Source organism: Pan paniscus, chromosome 18 (assembly GCF_029289425.2).
Source record: "Pan paniscus chromosome 18, NHGRI_mPanPan1-v2.0_pri, whole genome shotgun sequence".
Lineage (NCBI taxonomy): Eukaryota > Metazoa > Chordata > Mammalia > Primates > Hominidae > Pan > Pan paniscus.
The window spans coordinates 96,286,871-96,311,609 of record NC_073267.2 but is presented as its reverse complement, the minus strand read 5'-3'; the positions used below and the strand labels follow the sequence as shown (position 1 = coordinate 96,311,609).

The 24,739-nt window shown below is 48.8% G+C and overlaps 1 protein-coding gene across 7 annotated transcripts; it reads left to right on the top strand.

The window, feature by feature from the left end:
* Window positions 1–201: 201 nt before the first annotated feature.
* On the top strand, window positions 202–24,739 carry MTHFSD (methenyltetrahydrofolate synthetase domain containing). 7 transcript variants are annotated; one of them, XM_003820841.7, is made up of 8 exons: window positions 206–284; window positions 705–808; window positions 3,193–3,306; window positions 6,938–7,051; window positions 8,865–8,955; window positions 13,267–13,379; window positions 13,657–13,782; window positions 23,025–24,739. In XM_003820841.7, the coding sequence occupies exons 1-8, from the start codon at window positions 269–271 to the stop codon at window positions 23,493–23,495; spliced, it is 1,149 nt and encodes a 382-aa protein (XP_003820889.4). In that variant the 5' UTR covers window positions 206–268; the 3' UTR covers window positions 23,496–24,739. The 7 variants fall into 7 exon arrangements, with proteins under 7 accessions (XP_008972573.4, XP_003820889.4, XP_003820888.4 ...); XM_003820840.7 differs by lacking the exon at window positions 3,193–3,306 and adding an exon at window positions 3,339–3,452 and having other exon boundaries at window positions 702–808; XM_008974322.6 differs by lacking the exon at window positions 3,193–3,306 and adding an exon at window positions 3,339–3,452 and having other exon boundaries at window positions 208–284.

Genomic DNA, 24,739 nt, shown 5'->3' with positions numbered 1-24,739 from the left:
ACCAGGGACTTGTTCACTTCAGTAACTCCAGGGCTTGGCAAAACGCCTGTCACGGGCGGCGCTCAACAATGACTAGCTGAAAGCAAGAGCGAAGGGCCTGGGAGCGTCCCTGACTGTCCCCGGCGCGGCTTTTACCCGCCCGAGCATGCGCGCCTGGGCCTCGCCAGCTCAGCCTCCGCCCCTCCTACCATCGCGCAGGCGCGGAGCGGGTGACGTCACTGCGCGCCAGAACTTGCGCCGGGAAGCGTCGCACAGCGACTGCGTCACCATGGAGCCGAGGGCAGGTGGGCGGCCTGGCGGGGCTCCGGGGCGGCTGGGAATGGGGAGGGACAGCCGGGACCGGTGAGGGTCGAGGCGGGGCCACCGGGGCTGGCAGAAGATGGGGCAGAATTACCGGAAGCGGGCGAGGAGGTCAGAGGAGGTCTGTGCTGGGTTCGGGTCGAACCAGCAGCTCTCTCGCCCGGAATCCCGAGAAAGATGTCAGGAAAAATAAAGATAACCAGAAGACGAGGCGGGAGGGACACCTGCCGTGCACGTGGGGGAGCCCGTGGGCCCCTTGAGGTCGGGGAAACTGAGGCTCAGGAACAGGATCGGAAGCCGGTTTGACCTACACTCGGGGGTCGCTTAACTGCTGTTAAGCGGTTTCAGCATGGGCTGTGGAATTCCTTTGTATGTTATTAAGTGGGAATCTTTTGTTGCAGTAGGTGTCTCCAAACAGGACATTCGTGAACAAATTTGGGGCTACATGGAATCACAAAATTTAGCTGACTTTCCCCGACCTGTTCATCACAGGATACCCAACTTTAAGGTACTGACATATTTCTGGAGTCCAGAAAAAGAAAACAAAATATTCTTAAATGAATAACACTAGTAATAAAATTCTCTTACTGCGTTATGGTGGATGAGAATGTGGCGAGCAGTGAGCAGTGGTGTGAAATCAAAGCCATTTGGCCAGGGCGTCCTTAGCATTTAGAGACGTCATTTACCCGTCACCTGGGGCCTTTTGCGTCTCCGTGCAGGGTGGTTTGGTTCTTTCTAGGTGAGGTTGTGTCCAGAATTGGTGGGTTCTTGGTCTCACTGATTTCAAGAATGAAGCCTCGCAGTGAGTGTTACAGTTTTTAAAGGCAGCGTGTCTGGAGTTTTTTCCTTCTGATGTTTGGATGTGTTCAGAGTTTCTTCCTTCTGCTGGGTTCACAGTCTTCGCTGGCTTCAGGAGTGAAGCTATAAACCTTGGTAGAGACTGTTGCAGCTCATAAAGGCAGCATAAACCCAAAAAATGACCAGTAGGAAGATTTATTGCAAAGAACCAAAGAACAAAGCTCCCACAACGTGGAAGGGGACGGGAGAGGGTTGCTACTGCTGGCTCAGGCAGCCTGCTTTTAAGTCTCTTATCTGGCCCCACCCACATCCTGCTGATTGGTCCATTTTACAGAGAGCCGATTGGTCTGTTTTACAGAGAGCTGATTGGTCCGTTTTGACAGGGTGCTGATTGGTGCGTTTACAATCCCTGAGCTAGAAACAAAAGTTCTCCACCTCCCCACTAGATTAGCTACATACAGAGTGCCCATTGGTGCATTCACAAACCCTGAGCTAAACACAGGGTGCTGATTGGTGTGTTTACAATCCCTTAGCTAGACATAAAGATTCTTCAAGTCCCCACCAGCCTCAGGAGCCCAGCTGGCTTCACCCAGCAGATCCCGCACTGGAGCTGCCGGTGGAGCTGCCTGCCAGTCCCGCGCAGTGCACCCGCACTCCTCAGCCGTTGGGCAGTGGATGGCAGCGGGTGCCGTGGAGCAGGAGCGTCACTCCTCGGGGAGGCTCTAGCTGCACAGGAGCCCGCTGGTGGGGGTGGAAAGGCTCAGGCATGGCAGGCTGTAGGTCTCGGGGAGGCAGCTAAGGCCCGGCGAGAAATCGAGCACAGCAGCTGGTGGCCCAGGTGCTAAGCCCCTCACTGCCCGGGGCCAGCCGCTGTGAGTGCGGGGTTCGCCACGCCTACACGGAACTCGCGCTGGCCCACAAGCACCACCCACAGCCGCAGTTCCCGCCCGCGCCTCTCCCTCCACACCGCCCAGCAAGCTAAGGGAGCCAGCCTGGGCCAGCCCAGAAAGGGGCTCCCACAGTGCAGCTGTGGGCTGAAGGGCTCCTCAAGCACGGCCAGAGTAGGCGCCAAGGCCGAGGAGGCGCCGAGAGTGACCGACGGCTGCCAGCCCGCTGTCACCTCTCAAGGTGGTGCTAGTTGCTGTTTTCTGTTTGATACAAAGTAAAATATTTATCCTGGCCGGAAGCATGTTATTGTGATGGCTTTTCACAAAATTGACCCTGCTAAGAGCGTTAGGGAATGAAGGGGTACTGAACTGGAAGTTCAGGCTCTAGGCCTTTGGAAAGAAATGAATGCTTTGCCAGCCTAAGGATGCTGGACCTCAGTTTCCCAGCTGATCAAAATGTAAGACAATCAAAGATGGCTGTTCCTAACAGTGTTGACGGAAAAAAAAAAGGTTACTCGGAAGAGGCAATGCAGCAGTTCATCATCTTTGACATGCCTATTTTCCAAGAGCAAAAGAAAGCGCTTTTCAAAAATGCTCTCTCTGCCCTGAAGGACTTAGCTGTTGGCTTACTTCACCCCATTTTGTCAGGACTGCCTCTCCCCAAGCCTGGCTTCTCCACAACAAGCTCCACCTTCCCTGGTCCTCAGCTGAGGTGGTTCCAAGACTGTCCTGTCCCTTTGAAAAACTGATCTTTTGATGGTTTTTTGTTGTTACTGTGTTTTGTTTTAATGCTTCTGACCCCAGAGAGAGAAATGTATCTTAACAGAGGTAAAGATGAAGGATGTAGAGAATCATGTAGAAATCTTTAAAAAACGAATCAAACAGGAGAGAGGTGGGGGCTTCCAGGTCATGCTACTGCTTGATTTTGGTGGTGGTTACACAGCAGCCTTCATTTTGTGAAAAATCATCAAATTTTGCCCTCGGGATTTGTATTCTTTTTGGAATGCATGTTTTATTTCAGTTAAAACTCAAGTGGGATTAGGCTACTTTTCTCAAATCCCTTTCCTTACTTAGACTGCTTCCTTAGATGTTTCTTTGGGTGACTGTTAGTGCCTGTCTGGGTGAGATTCTGGGCCGAGCTGCTTGGGCTGTAGTTGGCCTGAGAGCGTGCTGTCCTTTCAGTAACGTGCGATTGCATTGGAAACAGGGCGCTTCTCACGCTGCCGAGCAACTCCCACGCTTGCAGGCGTTCAAAACGGCCAGGACCATTAAAGTAAATCCTGATGCCCCCCAGAAAAGTGCTCGCTTCTTCGTCCTTGAAGTAAGTGCAACTCTGTCTATTTGCCTAACTAGGGGTCTTATCTGGCTTGCCAAAACATCAAAGACCTAGACGTTTTTGCCAGAACGCAGGAAGTTAAAGTGGACCCTGATAAACCACTGGAAGGCGTTCGGCTGCTGGTGCTGCAGGTAATTCCACTTCCCTGAGCCGAGCCGAGACCTGGCCGCCAAGGGGGACACCTTTTCCAGGTAGCTGGTCAGTGCACACGTCTGTCTTGCATTTAGAAAGTCGGTGCTTCCGATTCCCTCCAATACAGAAAGTGCCCTTGGTGGTGATTTTTCCAAGAATAGTTCAGAAGCCCTTCAGCTGTTTAGCAATTCAGTCAATCAGGAGTCCCGAATGCTTCTAAATTCAGAGATAAAGGATGTTCAAAACAATGGCTTCCAGGCCCGGTTGGCACAGGAGAGGGAACCCAGGCAGAACCTGTGGTGTTCCAGAATTGAGGAGCTGGAGCTGAAATAGATGACACCACTTTGCCATTTGAAATGAGCATGCGAACAAGCTTGCTGAACACAGAATCATTTGCTTCTGGGTGACAGACGGTCACTTGTCATGTTCTGATACTATAAAGACCATGGTTAAGAACTGGAAAGGTTTCTTGTCAACACTGCTGAACTTTTTAAATTCAGGCATGCTCTTGTAATTTTTATTTTTTAACTTCCTAACCAAACAAACACAAAAACTATGGCGTTGAAGCATTCTCAGTTTTGATGTGCTTCATCAGAGGAGGAAGATTACAAGGAAGATTTAGTTCTTTTTGCCACAGTTGTGGTATTATGACTCTTTGAAACATGATAAATCACGAGTAAGAAGTCTGATGTACCCTCAAAAGGTATCGGTTAGAGCACTTATTCCTCAACTGAAAACATACAGGCCCCTTTTCTAGGAAAAACAGAAAACTCCCCCAGGGTTGATTTAAATTAGTTTATTATAAACTAATTCAATATGATAAACATAAAACTTGGTATAAATTTTAATGCAGATAGCTTTTATGTAACTATAAAACCAAAATAAGCATATAAGTTAAATACAAACAAAACTATAAAATCAGTAACATTCAAATGGCCCCATTAATTTAACGTAATGGTTGATATGGTTTTGCTGAAGCAAATCGCAGCTGATAACATGAGTATAGTACTGGCCATCTCAGGGCAGAATCGTTGTCATTCTGCCTTAACGCTGCCGTGCGTTGTGTGCTGACTCCATTCTCCCACCCAAGTTGCCAAGTCAGACTCCTGAGAAGCCCTGGTGAGAGGGGCACTTTCCACACCGTGTGGCAGAAAAGGTGAACGGCAGAGTGTATTCTTGCCGGAGCTGAGAGGAGGGGTCCAGGCTCGTGTGGGAGATCATTTTGTCTGCTGATGGTGGTTCAGCCCCAAGAGAGACTTCCATGTAGGCTCTTCCAGAAGCATAGCTTCCTGTCAGCCTTATTTTCCCAGTTAATGAATCATTTTAATAAGCTAGAAGTAGTAATAGCAGCAGTAGCAAGGAAGGACGGCAGTCGGCAGTCACTGCATTCGAGGCGCAGTTCTGTCTAAATGTTTTCCCTGTATTATGTGGTTTGGTTCTCCACTACTATGGGAGCCATCTCTGCTCCTCTATGACACTTGAAACCAGAGACAGAGAGGCTCCACCTCAGGTTACTGCACATCAGTCTCAGTACAGCCAGGATTCTGACTCAGCCACCTGACTCCAGAGCCAGTCCTTGCAAGTGTGAAGTTCAGGGTGTTCTCAGCTGTCAGCCCCTCAGAGCAAAAATCAGAAACCTTGACCGTGTGGTCAGCCTTAGCCAAGACGGCCTGGAAGAGGGGTGCAGCCCTGAGCAAATCCCTGTTGCTTCATGCCATCATTTATTCAGGCTGAAGAAACAACTGCATAAGTAACTGAGCTATCTCCCAGGCTGCGTGCTGGGCATAGGATGTAGTGGTGCAAGACTACACACATGTGGTCCCTGAGTTCTGGTGCTTTCAGGGTCCTCACTGGTTTTTGGAAACTTTAAGGGACTTAAGGATCAGCTGGGATGCAGGTAAAAATCCAAGTTCCTGAGCCCCAGCTGCATGTGGGCAGGCAATGGTGACATGCACAGACTCAGGCCACACCTACAGGCACAGCAGCCAGTGTCGGACTGGACAGTCCGCAGTGCTGGGGGCATGCACAACCTCAAGCCACAGCTACAGGCACAGTGGCCAGTGTCTGACCTGACAGTCCGCAGTGCTGGGGGCATGCACAACCTCAAGCCACAGCTACAGGCACAGTGGCCAGTGTCTGACCGGACAGTCCGCAGTGCCGGGGGCATGCACAGCTTCCCAGGCCCAACCCCAGACCTGTGAGTCTCTAAAGTGGCATCAGATTCTGTTCAATCAGTACTCCGAGGGTGCTCCAAGTACACAGGCTTAAGCCCCACTGGCTTAGGTGCCACTTGCCAGCTCTGGCCACATGGTGGTATCACTCAAGGAGGTTTGAAGACTGTTGGCCACGCCAGGTTCCAGTCTCTGGAGTGAGGTCTAGACCTCGGTAATTCTTAAAGCTTGCTGGTGATTCTAATGCACACTAAAGGCTGAGATCCACTGAGCCAGAGGATGAGCAGCTTCTAGAAAAGAGAGAGTGATCCCCATATGTGGGGCACAGGACTCCAACACTGCCCATGAGGAAGCCACACTCCACCACTCCCAGAAAAGCAGCAGGCCGCAGTCACAGCTGCCTGTGTTGAAGTACTTCACTCTTGTGGTTGACAAGCCTTTGTTGAAATAGGCCAAACAGATGTCATGGGTCTTTTATTGGTCTTGGGTTGTCATCTCCTGCTCAAAAACTAAAATATACTATTATTTACATGAAAGATTTCACAGATCTTATGATTGCCTTGTGGCTTACCCTTGCGTAATCTACAGAGACATCTCAGCCAGTGGTTTTCAAACTTTCGTGTGCATCAGAGTCACTGGAAGGCTCATCGAAGCTCCCCACCCCCAGAGGGGCTGACTCATTTCTAACAGGTGCCAGGAGTGCTGATGCGCTGGCCCAGGGCCCTCACTTTGAGAAGCCCTGTTCTAGAGGTTCTCACAATAGGCATTTGAGAACTAAGTAGAAGTCAAGGGCTATTGGCACGTGTCAGTGTATTGATTATCATGATTACTGATCTCTTTGACTGTGATTTGCTGAACAGTCAAACTAGATAGAAATGTTTGAGTAACTAAGGTAGCTATGCCATGCCAGTTTCTAATGACAGCATTATTGTAACTGTGTCGCACTTGGTGCTGAGAGCAGAGGGGGCACAGGAAAGTTGAGGTTGGGATTTTGTCAGAACTGACCTTAGTTTGGATTTCTGTTGTCAATTTTTACCTGTAACGATTTTGAATGGCAAGTGAAATCAAATTAGCAAGTTTAGTAAACCCTCTGGCTCTTCAGGGTAAGGAGGTGCTGAGTGGTGATTCTAAGAAAAATCGACCCCACACATTATTTAATTATGTTTTCAAATAAGTAATTTCCTTGGCACACACCAAAAAAAAATGCGGATAATAGTAATTTGCCTCTTCTCCTGAAATGGTAAAAATACATATAAGAAAGTCCTATGGAATAATTTGATTTTGTAATTTATTGATTGTCTTTTCTTTAAAAGAGCAAAAAAACATTGTTGGTTCCAACACCACGACTGAGAACGGGATTGTTTAATAAGATCACACCACCCCCTGGGGCAACTAAAGATATCTTGAGAAAATGTGCCACCTCTCAGGTAAGTACTAGAAGCAATGTCCCCACCTAGGAAAGAACTGTACCCTGTGAAGGCTTCTGACGAGTTAGCATAAGATAGCAGCACACAGTTGGAATTCATTTTTAACAGAGCCAAAAGAACAGAGATATTAAAGTATTCAAGAATTCTGTCCTTAATGGAGCCACGTAGGAAAACTGAGTAAACACATTCTATTTCTGTAACTCAATTTCTGTTTTGCACGAAATTGGCAAATTATAAATTCCTTATTGTAAGAAAAGGGAAGACGAGTGATCTGGTTCTCTGGCACTGCCCAGTGTTAACCTGCGATGTTCAGTATTGTGGAGCTTTTTCTTATTCCCGGCCTGTTCATCAGGTGCCACCAGAGCGACTGGGGAGACAGGATAGAATTTCCAAAACATGCTCCATTGGAAATTGCCTCACCAGTTCTAAGTGAGTAATTGCTGACAATTATATATTTAAGATTTTCTTGAATGCCTCACAATTTAGTAAAACCAAGTGTACAGATATGACTTTAGGGTGCATTATAATAAACTTGGTCATGTATTTTACAGTTAAGTCGAATTTGGTGACTTTTTAAAGAATCTTAAGGTAAACTCCAAGTCATTTAATTTTTAATCTACTGAGAAGAAAAAATAAGACAATTCAAGATACCCTTTTTTATGGGATTTGCCACTTAAGCCTAATGTATAAAACTGGAATGTTTTATTGTTTACTTATTAGCACCCTGCTTATTCCAAAAATAGAATTTGATATGGTTTATAAAAATACATACAATAAAGTAAAAAATATATATATAGAGAGAGAAAGGAGCAAAGGAAAAAGAAAGGTAGAAAAATGAGACAAAACCATGGTGATGGTCAGCATTCACAACTGCAAACCGTCTGTTCCTTTGCAGTTGCTCAGTGCCTGCCCCCGTGGACCCTGTGAGATGATGAGAACACAGGGTTTCCTGCAGTGGAGGGTTTCCTGCACTAAGCCCCCTTCTGTGACTGTCGGGAGACCCCAAGCCACCCGTATGCACTGATCCATACGGAACTTGTCATAGCACTGCAGGCAGATCCCACTGCCACATCGAATGATCAGTTACTGCCGGATACAGGACTGAAAATGGCTTTTTCCTGAGTCTTACATAAACCGTGTTATGAGAACCATGAACATATTCAGCTTCCCTATTCTTCATATGCATGCCTGCATTAGTATAAAGCGGTACACTTTTGGGACATTTTGGTTGAAGGGATAATTTTCTAGAAGAGAGTATATTGTACATAAAGATAGTGGCCTTCAGGATTTTATATTGAATAAATATGTCATACAGTGTTTACTGACCATGTCTTATGTGCCAAATGCATACGTTTTGTTATTTAATTCCAACACTGGTCTGACGAGGCAGAGGGTGGTGTCCCTGTCTTACAGGTGAAGAAACTGAGGCTCAGAGAGCTCCAGCCTCCTGGGGTCCTGTGGCTCAGAGGCTCTGAACCCGGTTCCCTGGGACTCTGCCCCTGTGTTTTCACCACTGTGCTCTTCTGCCTTATGGGGAAAAACGATTTGTTAAATGTTATGAAGTTGGCAGCCTATGAATTTGTGCTGTGAGTTCCTCTTGGCCGCCTTTCTGGGAAAGAGACTGGGGAAACTGTGCCCTAAAGCGGTTTCTGGAATGCGACTTCTCCTGAAACGCCACATCTCCGGTGTTGCGTGTGCCTGCATCTGTTTTGTCCAAGAAGTTGATTCAAACCCTGAGTGCACTTTGATCATGAATTATAAAATGAGGAAGCAGCTGGAGTTGAAGTTTTCCAATCCGTATCTCTGTGTGCAGGGTGTGAGGAACTACAGTGTCCCCACAGGCTTGGACTCCAGAGTCCTTGTGGATTTAGTTGTGGTGGGATCCGTCGCCGTTTCTGAAAAAGGTAAGACTAGCAGATGGGAACTCTTGAGTGTGACAGCTTTGCCTGAAGGCGGCTGCGTGCCAGGCTGTTTGTCTTTCAAAAGTCGCCAGTGATGTCTGCTTTCTGGATGCGCTTACCTGGTCTCGGAAGCCACTGCATTTTTCAGAGGTGAAGAATTGGCTCAGCTCACCCGCTTCTGGCCCCAGCCCAACATGTGTACAGCATTTTCACTTTTCTTAGCAGGAAAAACAAAGTGAGATAACTCTCTGTTCAGGTGGTGAAAGGTTTTCTCTCTGTTCTTGAGTGAGCTGGAGCTTAATTTCTTTTCAGTATGTCAGTAAATAGTTGGTTTTGGAGGGACTCCAGCAAATGGAAAAACAGCAGGTTCCAAGCTTTGTTTTTATTATGAAGCAGCAGACTCTTGAACAACACGGTGTGTCCGAGACTCCTGAACAACGTGGTGTGTCCGAGACTTCTTCTGAGGCCTGGTGCTTTGCCACACTGCATGTGAGGCAGGCTGCTCTCAGTCCACAAGGCCAGGGGGCCCTTGCTAAGAGGGCAGGGTCACCACACCACCTCTTGCTGTCTCCAGCTTCAGGGTGCCCTCTTTTCCCAGCCACCACTGGAGCTGATGTGGGGACATTGTTCTTTATTCTTTGCTTTCAGTGCATTCCCAGTTTCTGGTGCTTCGTCTGTGTCATTGGGGCTGGGGACTCAGGAGCGCACTGTTCTGGTATACCTGCTACACCTGCTGTGTGCCAGGCAGGCACTGGGTGGTCTCTACCTTAGTGCATGGTGTGTGGGTGGGCCAGACACGAGAGCTGGACCAGGACAGGACGTGACGTGCTCAGTGCTGGACACAAGTCAGGACCGACGGGAGGGGGAAGGGGAGTCTGAGGAGGGACTTGCTAGTCTGGAGGGGGCATCTCCTCAGTAGCGGCCTCAGGGCTGGCTCCTGCATGCCGGCCACTGTCCAGGCAGAGGGGACTGAAGGGTCCTCAGGCAGCAGGCCCTTTACTAGGTTGCGGCCCCTTCTCAGCAGCCTTGAGGCCAGATGATGGGACTTGGGCTCTTGGTGGTGGGAAATCAGCAAAGGTCCCCTCTTGGAAAATATCATCAAGTTCAGGGATGTATAAAGAAGAAAGTAACACTTCGTAAGTTTCATCGTTTAGCTAACCCCCTGTGTAAACTAGTAAAGTAACCGTGTGTCTGCTTAGAAAATTGAACAGCACAGAAAGCTGCACCATAAGTCTTCCCTGTTCCTTCCCAGCTGCCCCATAAGGAGTTCCTAGTGTAGACGTTGTACATATAGCATGCATGTGAGACACAGATATCTTTTAAGTTCCGGGATACATGTGTAGGATGTGCAGGTTTGTTACATAGGTAAACGTGTTCCATGGTGATTTGCTGCACCTACCAACCCATCACCTAAGTATTAAGCCCAGCATGCATTAGCTATTTTTCCTGATGTTCTCCCTCCCACTGCACCTGCCCTGACAGGCCTCAGTATGTGTTGTTCCCCTCCCTGTGTCCATGTGTTCTCATTGTTCAGCTCCCACTTATGAGTGAGAACATGCAGTGCTTGGTTTTCTGTTCCTGCGTTAGTTTGCTGAGAATAATGTTTTCCAGCTCCATCCATGTCCCTGCAAAGGACATGCTCTCATTCCTTTTTATGGCTGCATAGTATTCCATAGTGTATATGTACCACATTTTCTTTATCCAGCCTATCATTGATGAGCATTTGGGTTGATTCCATGTGATTGTTATTGTGAATAGAGCTACAGTGAACCTACATGTGCACGTGTCTTTATAGTAGAATGATTTATAATCCTTTGGGTATATACCCAGTAATGGGATTGCTAGGTCAAATGGTATTTCTGGTTCTAGGTCCTCTAGAAATCAGCACACTGTCATCCATAATGGTTGAATTAATTTACCTTCCCACCAACAGTGTAAAAGTGTTCCTATCTCTCCACAGCCTTGCCAGCATCTGTGGCCATTCTGACTGGCGTGAGGTGGTGTCTCATTGTGGTTTTGATTTGCATTCCTCTACTGATCAGTGATGTTGAGTTTTTTTCCATGTTTGTTGGCTGTATAAATGTCTTCTTTCGAGGAGTGTCTGTTCATGCCCTTTGCCCACTTTTTATTGGGGTTGTTTGGGTTTTTTTCTTGTAAATTTGTTTCAGTTTCTTACAGACTCTGGATATTAGACCTTTGTCAGACAGATAGTTTGCAAAATTGTCTCCCATTTTGTAGGTTCTCTGTTCACTCTGATGATAGTTTCTTTGCCGAGACACAGATATGTTATAGCGGTGGTCCCCAACTTTTTGGCACCAGGGACTGGTTTCATGGAAGACAATTTTTCCATGGACCAGGGAGGGGATGGTTTCAGGATAATTTAAGCACATTGCATTTATTGTGTACTTTAGTTCTGTTATTCCTACATCGTAATAAATCACAGAGTAATTATACAACTCATAATACAGAATCAGTGGGAGCCCTCAGCTTGTTTTCCTGCAACTAGACGGTCCCATCTCAGGGTGATGAGAGACAGTGACAGATCAGCAGGCATTAGATTCTCATCAGGAGCAGGCGACCTAGATCCCTGGCATGCACCGTTCATACGAGGGTTTGCACACCTATGAGAATCTAATGCCGCAGCTGATAGGACAGGAGGCGGAGCTCAGACAGTAATGAGAGTGATGGGGAGCGGCTGTAAATACAGATGAAGCTTCACTCGCTCACTGCCCACCTCGTGCCGTGTGGCCCGGTTCCTCACAGGCCATGAACTGGTACTGGTCTGTGGCCCAGGAGTTGGGAACTCCTGTCTTATAGTTTTTAGGTATAGATGTATAGATATCCCTTTTCTGCATTCACAGAAGGGACGGTGGCACACATAGAGCTCCGCGCCTTGCTGGAGACTGTGTCTTAGAGCCCCTTCCTGTCAGCACTGCGGACTGGCCTCCTGGGCCCGTGTTGAGGAACTGCACGGTGTTCTCACGTGACTGCACCTCAGTAACTGAAGCCCACCCCCGCCGATGGATACATACGTTATGAGTTATTTCCAGGTTTGGCTTTGGTCTTTTTTCTTACAGACCAAGTTGGAGTAAAGTATGTTCTGTGGGATAGTCTAGGTGCACCTTTGAGGCTATCCATGGGGGCCAATGCCTCGGAGGGGAGTTGCTGAGCTGAAGGGTGGATTGTCAGCCTTGATGTTGCCACCAGAAGGGCCGCTCACTTTCGGCCCTCAACAGTGGTGCCTGGCCTCTTTTCCCGCTTCCTTGTTCCTAGCTGGAATGAGCCAGCTTTGACTTTGAGCAGTCCGCTAGGGAGCAGTGACTGGCATCTCCTTTGCCTTTGATTTGCATCTAATTAGGAGGCAGTCAAGCATTTTTCATGTTTGCTGCTTATCTGCCTGTCATTTTCTGTGAACTGTTCATATCCTTTGCTATTTTTCTGTTGAATTTTCTTTCTCTTGTTTCTTTGCATGCACAGTTGAAGGTTTTGACTTATCAAAGTAGCTTGATCAGATGTGAGTCTTAGACACGGCAGCAGTGATGCGGGTGCTCTGCGGGTGATGGTGGTGGCACACGCTGGCCTCAGTTTCTGAAGTGCCTCAGGCTTCTCATAAGAGGAATTGTAGCTTCTCCATGGGGGCCAGAAGGCATTTGATGTATCCTGTCTTCCTGCATTTTTGTCTCTGAATAGCTGATTTGGCTAGAGAGGCTGTTAAACCTCGATTTCATCTTAGCTACTCTTTTAGGCTCAGATAATCCTTTTGTTGTGCCACTAATTACAAATTTGCAAAACGCTTTAGTACTGCTTAAACCGTCCCTCAGGACCTGGTATCTAGTGGTGAGTATTCAGTGCTTTTGAAGAAACAAGGCCATGCCCTCACATACTCCTGACTTCAGAGCAGCGATTTTCCCTCCGAGGTAAGTTGATTAAACATGTTTTGCTTTCAGTAGGAATTTGTTTTTAGTCTTTTTGAGAACTGCTCTTTTCATTCTTTTTAAGTATGAGTCTTGCTAACATAAAGCTGACATGAGTGTGATCTGTTTCCCTTTGTGACATGCTTAAACGGTCCAGTGTTCACGTCATTGTAGTTTCACCACCTGACATTGGCCGTGTTGTTATTCCTGTTGAATGCCCAAAAGTCCATCGTCAGTGTGGGCTGCTTGGGGGCACTTGGTGGGCATTTCTGTGAAAATTTCTATAGATTAGCTCGGGATATTGGGTTCAAGTTTCTTCTTCCACTGGACCTGATGGAAAATCCACCTCTCAGCGATGCCCTGGACCGCACAGCGATACTGATTCTCGGTTGTCTCTTAGGCTGGAGAATCGGGAAGGGAGAAGGCTACGCCGATCTGGAATATGCCATGATGGTATCCATGGGCGCCGTCAGCAAGGAGACGCCGGTGGTCACCATCGTCCACGACTGCCAGGTGCTCCTTATGAATGGGCTGAGCAGAGCCACTGCCATTCTCTTCTGAGGGAGCAGGGGGTGGGGAAGGAGACTCATCTGCTTCTGAACCGTGCTGTGTCGCGAGTGGTGTGGATCAGCCAGGGCTGGACTTGCTAGTGGTACAGCGGCTAAGCCTTAGCCCCAGAGTGGATTTGGGGGTGCTTCTCTAGCCAGCCTCACATTCCCACCGAGCGGGGCAGTGTGCACGATGCAGTGGCATTCCCACCAGCCCCTTTATCCCACCTCTCTTCCCCCAGGTCGTGGACATCCCTGAAGAGCTTGTTGAGGAGCACGACATCACTGTGGACTACATCCTCACTCCAACCAGAGTCATCGCCACAGGCTGCAAGCGCCCACAGCCAATGGGAATCACCTGGTTCAAGGTGGGTCACGGCAGTGGCCAGCTCTGGCCTGTAGCTTAGCGGCTCCTCCTCTTTTAAGTGTTTTCTGTCTGGCATGGGAGCTGTTGGCAATCCCAGCATGGCTGTATGTTAGAATCACCCAAGGAGCTTTTGAGCAATTTGGCTCCTGAATGACCATCTCCAGGCCCAGGCCTAAGAATCTGTGTATGGATCTCTGGGATTCTAAAAAGCAGCTAGGTTTAAAATCTGCCTCTGTAGATGGCAGAAATGGCCACATGGGCTGGGAGGGCGAATGCCTTGAAGCTTTACTTGCCCACTGTTTTTCATTTTTAAGAGTTGTTTTCTGCCATCCCAGGCGCAGCAAGCTCTGCCTGGTGTTATCTCATTGGTCTTCCCTTTTTAAATCCAGATTTTTTTTTTTTTTTTTACTGACGATCTGGATCTTCAAGCAGATCTAGCCTGAGTAGGAGGCAGTACCAAGCCTTTGTACATTTTATGCATTTGTGGTTTTTATCTGCAGATTAGGTAATGGCACAGGTTGCAAATTAGTCTGCAGTAGGAGTTTGATCCTGCAAGTCAGCCTGTAGGTTATGATGCTGTCTCTGCTGGCAAACAGCCAGAATTACTGAGAAGACGTTTGTGCTTCGTGTGGACCAAACTATTGGTCAAATAAGCATACGTGTCCACGTCTCCCATTCCTTAATCCCAAATCATTCAGCGTTTGAATCCCTCCTTTGGGCATGGAAAATCAACAACATCACCTCTAAGGATGAACACAGAATACCTGCTGCTTTTGCCACCGCCCAGCGAGGACTTTCTCTGCAGGCATCCTGGGCAGGCACTGCTGGGGACTCCCAGGTGTGCACTCCTCGGTTGGCCGCTGATGAACGCAGAGGGAACAGCCTTTGTAACCCAGAGTGTATGGGCGGCCGTCTAAGCGCACCAGGAGCACTGGGGAAGAAGGTGGTCACTGCTCTTCCAGGAAATGAAGAGATCCCTTGATGTCTTTCTTAAGAGTCTTTCACCTGGGAACTCTGGTCCACAGCTTCCTTGTAAGTGGAAGCCAATGCACGAGACAGAGCGTGAGGCTGGCGGCTCCTCAGAGCCGAGAACAGGGATGGTGGGAAGGTTGCACAAGGTCGTTAGCCACAGCGAAGCTGCTGGCAGTCCCTCTAGGCCTGCGCGTCATAGAAGGGGCCCATTGCAGCCGTATTAGGGGGAGCCTGGACAGCCTCTTCTGGCAGAGAGCTAGGAACAGCCTGGTTACATTCTGAAGATTTTAACTAGAAAAGTAGCAACAAATGAAGTCATCGGACACGTTAGGTGAATATATCCTCTTACAGAAAAGCAAACCAAACTCAGCCAGGGTTCCTGAGGGTCAGCACTGTGGGGGAGGGAGGGCATCGGGGGCTTCGCTGTTTGTCGAGACCCTCTTCCAGGAAAGTGGTCACTGTTTATGAGGCCTCAGCAAGAATCTCACAGTTTTCAAAGGCCATCTCTCATTTTGGGTCCTGTGTTCTCAGTTTCACCACCTGATAATCCCTTTGCATGGTCAGAGGAAATCAGTCACTTTCTACAGCTCCCAGTGTTTCTGTTTTAGTCTCGCTAGCCATGCAGCCAAACTGAGTTTCATCAACATTTGTTGGGAGAAAAAAAAAATCTCTAAATTCCATTAAAGAGTTTGAATGTGGAAGGCGGACAGTTCAGTGCTAGGTTATAATATTGTTTCAAATTGACTTTGGCAAATATTTGGCATACCTCTCCATGATATTATAGTGATAATAATTTATCACTATAGGTTTATAGGTTTTAGAATCTAAGAATTTACCTCTTGGCTATCTTACTGGAATATCTGGGATGCACTATAGATCTCTTGATGAAGGATGTGAAGGAAGTACAAACTGCCTTTTCTTCACCCATTTTCAATACACAAAGACAGTTCAGCATCTGATTCCCTGGCCTTTGTTCCACCTTTCCAGTAGTTGACGTCCTGCCCTGTCTTACAGACCAGTCTAATACACGCTCTGTTTGAGTGCAGTTACTGTAAACAGCGCATCTCCTTGATTGACCATCAACATCCGGTGGGCTCTTCTCAGCTTGTGTCTCATGATTTTAAAGAAAGGAAACCAGGTGGCCAGTGAGTGTATTGCTGAGTTTAGCAGTCAAGAGTTTCCCACTTCATAGCTCTATCTGTAACTTCCAACACACTCTCCAAGCCCTCTCGTTTGTCTTAGAAATAAAGGCAGTGCATGTAGAATGCCCAGGACGATGCTTGGGAGCATGGCCGCAGTCAACATCATTGTCGCAAATGCGAGGTAGGTTGTTAATAAAGTTGAGAAATCTTCCTGGACGCCATGCATGTTTCTTCTTTCTGTGCGCTGCTGGCAGAATCCTTAGGATGGTCCTTCTGGGGTAGCTCACTGAGCCAAGATGGGGTCCTGCACGTGTCTCCCTATGGCCACGGGTTGTACCTCTCAGTGGAGGACAAGGAGAGAAAGGCACTGACCCCGGCTCTGCAGCCCTTTGGCTGCTCTACACCGCCTGTGACCATGCGGTGCTTTGCAGAGACCCCCCACAAGCAGTGCTGTTCTTCCTCCTCCATATCGTCTTCAGCAAAGGAAGCCTGGTAGGGTTGGGTAAGGGGCTTAAAATGCCTTCCAGCACTGTGCACCCTCATCAGAAACTTTCCGGCAGGAAGAGAGAGAGGTACAGAGACATTCCCCAGAAGGCTCTGCTTTTGCTCCTCCTTTCTAGAAGGCACATTGTCTGCTCTGTCCTCGTGCGCTCTTCTGTCTCTGGGGGCGATCGCCTCACCCACAGACCCGTGAAACTCAGGGTGACTTGGCCACATCCAAACCACAAGATGCATAGCCGCTGCTGCCCCATCTCCCAGTCACCGTACCCTGAAAACCCAGGACTCCCTGAACCCCTAGCTACACCAAGGATCTCTGCCAGGCTGGAGATGGTACCAGAGACCTGGGCCTGAAGCTGGAACGTGGTCCTGAACCTCTGGGCAGTTCGTCCAGCTCCGGTGATCTTCTGATCCTTGGAGACAGTCATGCGATGTCCCTCCCTGTGACAGCCGTGTGTCAGGTAGTCTGTAGTGGGCTGAGAGCCGTTTGGCTGCCTCAGCTCTGTGCCGTAGCAAACCGAAAATGGCTGAAGCCCTGGACCCGCTAGTGTCGAGCAGCCCTGACCACTGACCAGTGCCTGCCCTTGTCGGGAGTGAAACGCAGAGTCCCAGCCAGCTCCCAGGGCTGAGTGGTGTCCTATGAGTCACTGACAACAGAAGAACGGAACTTCCTGTTGAGACCCGTGGTCACCTGCTGGACCCAAGTGAGCACCTGGACAGCAGCAGCAGCAGGTGAAGCCTCTATGGGCAGACCCGGGTCTGCCACTGCCGCCGCCGCCCTGGAAGCTCTGTTCTGCCCAAGCTGCACCTGGACAGTGGAGACCCGCCACACCATTGTAGTGTTTCCCTAGAGCTGGCCTGAGCTGGGGAGCAGGAAAGATATATGTTAAGAATACCTTGGAGACAGAGAGGAATGGTAGGACATGGCTACAGACTCCAGAACCTCAACTGTGCCGAAGGCAAGGCCAGCCTGAGTGGGAGACTGAGGGCTCAGGAGAAGCCACTCGGGCACCCACAAGCCTGTGGTCCCCGTCACCAGACCCACAAACCAGAGGGCCTTTTGGCCTTTGCCCAGTGGAAGGACTGTCAGTCACACACATCTTCTCACCCGTCCTGTGCTCCTCACCATCAGCACAGGGCTCCTGATTACCACGGGGGTGGCGAGGACACCATAGACCAAGGCCCGTGCATCTGACTTTCCTGGGTCAACTCATTTGCTCCTTAATGAAGGAAACTGGATTCTTCCAGAGCCATTCTCGTGCTTATACTCAAGGAAACAATTCTGTAGCTTTCAAAGCATGGCCCGTTCTTCCCCACACAGCCTGCTGGGGAGTGTGGTCCTCAGATGGCCACAGTATGCTGCAAGATCTACAGATACCTCAAGAAAAAGGATTTGAGAACAGGGCTCCTCTGTGAGCAGCAGTCCTGGGACAGCAAAGCCCAATTTCAGATCCTGCATAAAACACAATTGTTCTCTGCAAATAATGCAGCTAACTGTGAACCAACCCCTAACCACAACTGGGCCAGTATGTTTAGAGGGCTGAGAGAGGCTTTCATTGAAAAAGAATTACTGTATTTGACCTGGTAATTTACCTTCTAGGAATCAGTCCTAGAGAAATATGTAGAAATTCAGATAAGGATTTATCTGAATCTCTATAGAAGACATGCAGTGCCTTAAAATGGGGGTGGGGGGAGTCCATTTAAGTGCATACAGCTTTTTAAAGAATATTTAGTGGCAGGAGAAAGTGCATGTGGTATAAAGTAGAAAAGGCACGATATGATATTATACATGCTTGATATGGAATTTCATATTCTGTTCATGTTGAAGGGCAGAGAGAAAAGACGGCGAGGAAATACAGCAAAATATTAACAGTAGTTATCTCTGGGAGATAGGATTTCAAACGTTTCTACTTTCTTCCCGAATTTCCCACAACAAGCATATACTAATTTTATAATCAACAATATTTAGGAAAAAAATAGTAAATTTGTTCAACATTTTCCAAGGTAGACATTGCGCCCGGGTGCATTTGAACCCAGTCACACAGCAGCAAGGTAGCTATCTCTGTTCCCAGGGTACCCAGTTAGTAGAAATGAGAATTCAGAAATGAAAATAGTTAAATATGCGCCAGTTCTTAAAACTCACGCACAGACGTGTGTAGGGTGACACCGGAACAGCCAACACGGAAAGCTCAAGCATGTCTGCGTGAGGGGAACCACGTGGCTGCTCTTCTCCGAGGGCTGAAACCCCAAGTGCGGAAGTGAGACAGGAGCTGCTGGTCCCACGCAGGACTCTGTGCGGAGCAGGGGGAGGGAGGCAGCCACTCCCGCGGGCCTCACAGTGAGGGCCAGGCAGGAGCCAAGGCGTGCAGATGGAAGCTGGCATTTCGCAGCGTCAGTTTTAAGGTGATCATGTATACCAGGAAACAGAAATGTTTTTTACTAAATAGTTCTTAGTGACTTCCAGACCCCTCCCAGGTTGAGCCATCCCTTCCTGATGTTGGGGTACAGTCGAACGCAGCGCTGCCTGTGGTCAGGCCCCCTGTTGGGAGATCCAGGCCTTGCCCCTGCTGTCTGTCAGCACTCCCAGTCGAAGCGTGATTGTAAAGGGGTGGCCCTATTGAGCTTTTTTCTACCAACTGACACCTTTGATCAACTATGAACAAAAGGGTTTTCCATGAGCCATGTTGAAGAGATTCTGCCCTTAGAGAGCCAGCAGAGGCTTCGAGGCCTGCCTGGTGTTTATGTTTACGGAAGGCAGCACGGTCCCTTGGCCTTCCCTGTGCTCTCCTCTGAGCATACCTACTCCATATGGTTATTTCACTGTGGCTATTTGGAAGTGTCTTAAAGCATTTTCATCAGTGAACAACCAAATTTAGTCTCAGGCAAGAGAACTCATTATTTATGGAGGTTGAACTTAGTATTAGAAATACTTCTGATGTCTGCTCATCTTCACCAGCACGGCTCACGCCTATCATCCCAGCAGTTTGGGGGGCCGTGGCAAGAGGATCACTTGAGCCCAGGAGTTCAAGACCAGCCTGAGAAATATATCAAGATCCCGTCTTTACTGAAAATACAGAACTTAGCTGGGTGTGGTGGTGAGTGCCCACATGTAGTGCCAGCTACTTGGGAGGCTAAGCTAGAAGGATTACTTGGAGCTGGGTATTCACGGCTGCAGTGAGCTATGAGTTGTGCCACTGTACTGCAGCCTGGGTGACACAGCGAGACCCTGTCTCTTAAAAAAAAAATGAGGGGGATTCAAAGATCATCCTCCCAGTTTCCTTATCTTCAGGTCAGGTAATGCAAGAGTCAGAAAGAAAAGCAGTTTATCCAAAATGGTAAGAGCAGCATGTAGCTGCCTTAAGACTGGAGCCCAAGTGTCTGCTTTTTTGAGCAGTTTCTGACTCTCAATCGGAAATCTTGAAAGTCAGATTTCGGATTCGTATTTGACTTAGCATGTCTAGGGGACAGGTTTTTAAACTTAAAGTTTATTCTATTTTTTTTTTTAGAATAGAATTAGTTATAAAAAGGCAAAAATGTTTTCTCATGTTTGATTAACAAGCATAATTTTTCACTTCACATGCCAGATTGACAGAATGTAACAACTATTCCTCATTGCCAGCCAGGAAACAGTAGCACTGCCATGCACTCATCCCAACCATGACGTCCAGCCACCCTGCTGGCTGGCACACAGGAGGCTTTCTTGTCAGCTGTGGCAGGGATCGGCGTGGTCATCCAGCTGCTGACAGAGTGGCAAAGCCGCCCCACAGCCAGGAAGATGTTTCCATTAGAGCTTGAGGAGGAGGGAGCTGATGTGAAGCCTTGTCATCCTTTACCCACAAACACTGCTCATGAAAAGAGCGATTTTCCTTCAGTGGAACACACTTCCACATTTCCATTCTAACGGCCCCCCTGCGGATGCCAGTGTGTCAGTGCCCTGGCCGCCAGTTAGCTCATAATGTGTGGTTAAGATGTTTTCATTATTCTTCAGCCGATTTTATATTTGCTGGCTCAGAATAAAGGTGCTCCCTGTGATGTGAACGGAAGGATATATTTGTCTTTCCCACGGCATGTTTCAAAACAGATTTCTGCTGCAAAACCCCAAGTGTGAAGCCTCGCCTGAGAATGCTTGCTTCTGCCATAGGGAAGCTTGAGGTGCTACTGGACACAGATGGGAGGGGAAGTAACTCAGGAGGCAGGAGACTGGGCTGGGGCAGCTCCCGATGGACCCCATCAGAAGAGCAGTGCTTACCCGGAGGGTGCATCCTGCCCCCAAACCCCTACCCCTTTCTGCACCCCTTACCTCGCCCCCACCCCACCCCACGGGATGCTCTCACTTCAAGGCTTCTGGTGCTGTACTCAGAGCCAAGTAACTTTCAGTTCTTCCAGATAAATGCATAGCCACACTTTTTCTCTCATTGCAATTGCATTTTTAAATTGTATCATCTGTTTGAATACTAAATCTGGTAATTTAAAAGATCCTTCAAAATCAAATGATGACCAGTTTATATCTGTTTTTACATGTTTCAAAAGAAACACAAAAGCCTGAACTTTCTGAGAAGGTGGAATAGAGGTGTAGAAAGAGGTTGGGGTGGTTGGGCTTAGGTCGTTTTCATTCTTCCCCTCCCATCTGTGTCCAGTAGCACCTCAAGCTTCCCTATGGCAGAAGCAAGCATTCTCAGGTGAGGCTTCACACTTGGGGTTTTGCAGCAGAAATCTGTTTTGAAACATGCCGTGGGAAAGACAAATATATCCTTCCGTGCACATCACAGGGAGCTCCTTTATTCTGAGCCAGCAAATATACAATCGGCTGAAGATTCCTTGGGCCTCAGAGCTGGTATGATACTGCTCTGTGAGTAGTCTCCTCACAGTGAATCAGTTGAGAAGGATGGCCGAGGGCCCAGTGGAAGAGAAATGCCTTGTGATTAGAAAAGAGCGCATCGTGGATATGTTCATGGCATAGACATGAGTTGTTTTCCTTTGTGTCTGAACAATGGGAAATGTTGGCGCAAGTCTTTCTTTGCAGAGTCTTTCTATGACAGCCAAGAGTCTGTTTGCCATTCAAGACCAAAATGAGGCCATGTGCCTGCTACCTGCCAAGGCTTCTGACGTGGCAGTGCCAGGGAGCAGAGTGGCATCCCGCCACAGAGGACTCTGACCAAAGCAAAAGCTTCGCCGGGAGGGGAGGTTACTTTCCACCCAGCACTGGGAGACAGAGCCAGGTATTAGATGAGAGAAGACTGAGAGCCTCTAGGTTTGCAGGAATGCACTTGGCTGTTCTTAGGTGTTTGTGTATCTTTAACTGTTACTCTAATTTATTGATGCTTAACTTGGGGCCTGTGTACTTCTTGTAGTTTGGAGGCCCATGAATAGTCTTTATCGACCCTGGGAAATTGTACAGAAAATTGTGGGTGAGTCATTCTTGGGAGGGAACCCCAGCTCCTCACAAAGGTTCCTCTCTCACCCTGCCAAGGATAAGACCATTGCTCTAAATTACATATTATTCTCAATGTAATGAGAGCATTGATACTAGTTGAACTATTTCGTCTTGTAGAACAATTTACAGTTGTCTAGCTCATCTGCTGCCCTGTACTGCGACATATTCACTTCTGTTGGAGGCCTGCAGGTGACCATGGCTTGCCTCTTGATGACCATGCTCATGTGAAAGCTTGGTGCCCAAAAGAAAAATAAAAAGCATCTGTAAAGAATGAGAATTGTCAAAAAGGACTACACAGTGTCTGTCTGTTTCTTTTCTGCACAGGGCACGGTGGTCCAGGCATCACCTGACTTGTCCTGACCCATAGGCAGCCCCCAGTGCAAACTGCCCCACAGGACAGAGCCATCAGGCCTTCACCATTTAGGCTGCATCAAGCCAGTTCCAGTCTGTTCCAAGGGGCCCGCTGCCGTAGCTGATTGATTAGAAAAATCCAGATAAAGCCAAAGATGTCCTTTGTCTGCAAGTGGCATACAATTGAGACTTAAGTTTCGCATAGCATTACTGATTTCATAGTTTGATGACCCGTCACTAGGAAGTGTTTTCAAAGCTATGTTTCAGACTTGCCTTGCTTCTGCATTTTTGGCTGTGCATTGAAGGGGGTGACCCCTGAGAGACGTTCCTTCAGTGGAGAGGAGACCCCTGTGGTCTTATTAAAGTCCTCATCCCACCCAAAGGCACAGGTAGGGGGCAGATGCGGAGGCAGCTCCCCATTATTCTGGGGGGGTCATTAGGGGAGCTGCCTTTTGTGACCCTGTAATCCCAATAGTAGCAATCTTAGGTGCCTCTTCTGGGTAGGAGGCCTGAGCGGAGAGCCCCAGCTTTACTTTCCTGCTTCTGGGCCTGGAGGAAAATGGAGGCCCAACCCTGCAGCCTCCACAGCTCGTGGCAAACGCTCCAGAGCCCCTGTGAGTGCTGACTTCCCTTAAGCCAGGGGCGAGGGGCAGAGCTACAGACTGGTGACATCATCTGTGTGAGATAATGGGTGGGACAGTGGGAGTCCCATGTCCCTGGGGCTCAGACCACTTGGCATCCAGTCCACGTGTGCAGCACAGCCAGTAGTCAGATGTGTGGATGCGTGTGTGGCAGGTGCCCCCGCGATTCTGTCCCTGAAAGAGCTGCAACTGCTTTGCTTTTCAGATCAGCCTGGAGATGATGGAGAAAATCCCCATATTGAGGAGCCTCCGCGCCCGAGAGCAGCAGGCTGGGAAGGATGTCACCCTCCAGGGTGAGCACCAGCACCTTCCGGAAGCAGGCCGCCAGCAGACAGTGCCCCTGAGTGTTGGCAGGAGGCCCCTGGATACACCCGGACCAGAAACCAATTCCACGGAGGCAGGCCCTGGCTCCCCACCAGGGGAGGGTGCCCCACTTGCAGCCGATGTTTACGTTGGGAACCTCCCCCGGGACACCCGTGTGAGTGACCTGAAGAGAGCCCTGCGGGAACTCGGCTCCGCGCCCCTGCGGCTCACCTGGCAGGGCCCGCGGCGCAGAGCCTTCCTCCATTACCCGGACTCTGCCGCGGCCCAGCAGGCCGTCTCCTGCTTGCAGGGCCTGCGCCTGGGCACTGACACCCTGAGGGTGGCGCTGGCCAGGCAGCAGAGGGACAAGTGACCTCGTGGACAGCCACGAAACTCACTGCAGACTCGCCATCCCCGTCCCCTGCCGCTCCGGTTCCGGTGGCACTCGAGAGGCCTGCGTGGCAAGACGTGTCGGAGCAACCGCCTGAGACCGGCTCTGGGAGAATGGGTTTCGTCCCAGCCTACGTCACATTTGCCCAGTGCCTTATGTTTTCTGGGTTTTTTTCCTCCAGTTCTGTTTCTAAAAACAGCCGAAGTTTGGCTGAACTGTCCTTTCTCAACAGAAGCGCTTTTGCAATTGATCCTGGGCAACAAGTCAAAGTGAGCTTTTAAGTGGAGATTTTGTTTTTTTCAAATGTATATGCTTTGGAAATTTTGATTTTTTAGCCAGAGGGTTTTACCAAGTGTTGTTTGAAGCACACTACGATGCCTCGAGAGGGCGGCCCGTGCACGCGCTTTCAACAAAATGTTCTCGGGACACTCGGTCTTCTCTTTGGAAGGACATTTTCTCATTGGTTTTGCCGTGAAAATCCTGTGGAGACTTCGCAAAGAAAACGCAGCCTTACATTTGCTCATTAAAGACAGATTTCCTTCCCAAGTTGCCATGAATAAAATGAGAGAGTAGAAACGTCTGGAAGCGCCACACCTGGCCCTGGGCCCCCGCCCGCACGGCTGGTCACGTTTGTCACTGGGCATTCAGCTCAGCGTCAGAGGCTGACTCAGTCCCCACTTCAGAGTAGTCACCTGGTTACACTGAACTCCTCACCTTCTTTTCTCTCTTTTTTTAAAAAATACTTCTTTTTCTGAAAGATTCTTATTTTTTTTGTTTGTTTGTTTGTTTACCTTTTTCCTGTGGATTTGCTGCCGTTAGAATAGCAACTCCAGGAGAAGAGCAAGTGAGTCAGCCCCCCTTCTCCACTCCCTGCCCCACCGGCAGTGGGCACAGCCCTGCAGACAGGAGCAAGGACTTCGGGGAATAGACCCACTGGGGCCGGGAGAGGGAGAAGCTGGGTTCTGACCCCACCACTGGCACTCCTGTGTCCAGCCATGCCTGACGCCCACCCCACCCTCAGACGGCGGGATTAAACCAGGCAGTACAGGGTTACTCGGGGAAGCCAGACTGCTGGGATTTCCTGTCGCTTTAGCCAGAATAATCCAGGTATATGGATATACAGATAATCTGAAAGAGTTTCTCATTTTTATATTTGTGGAACATCGTGTAAGAAAAACTGAAGAGCAAGTGCCTGAAATAAAATCCCCCACATGTATCAGCCTGCA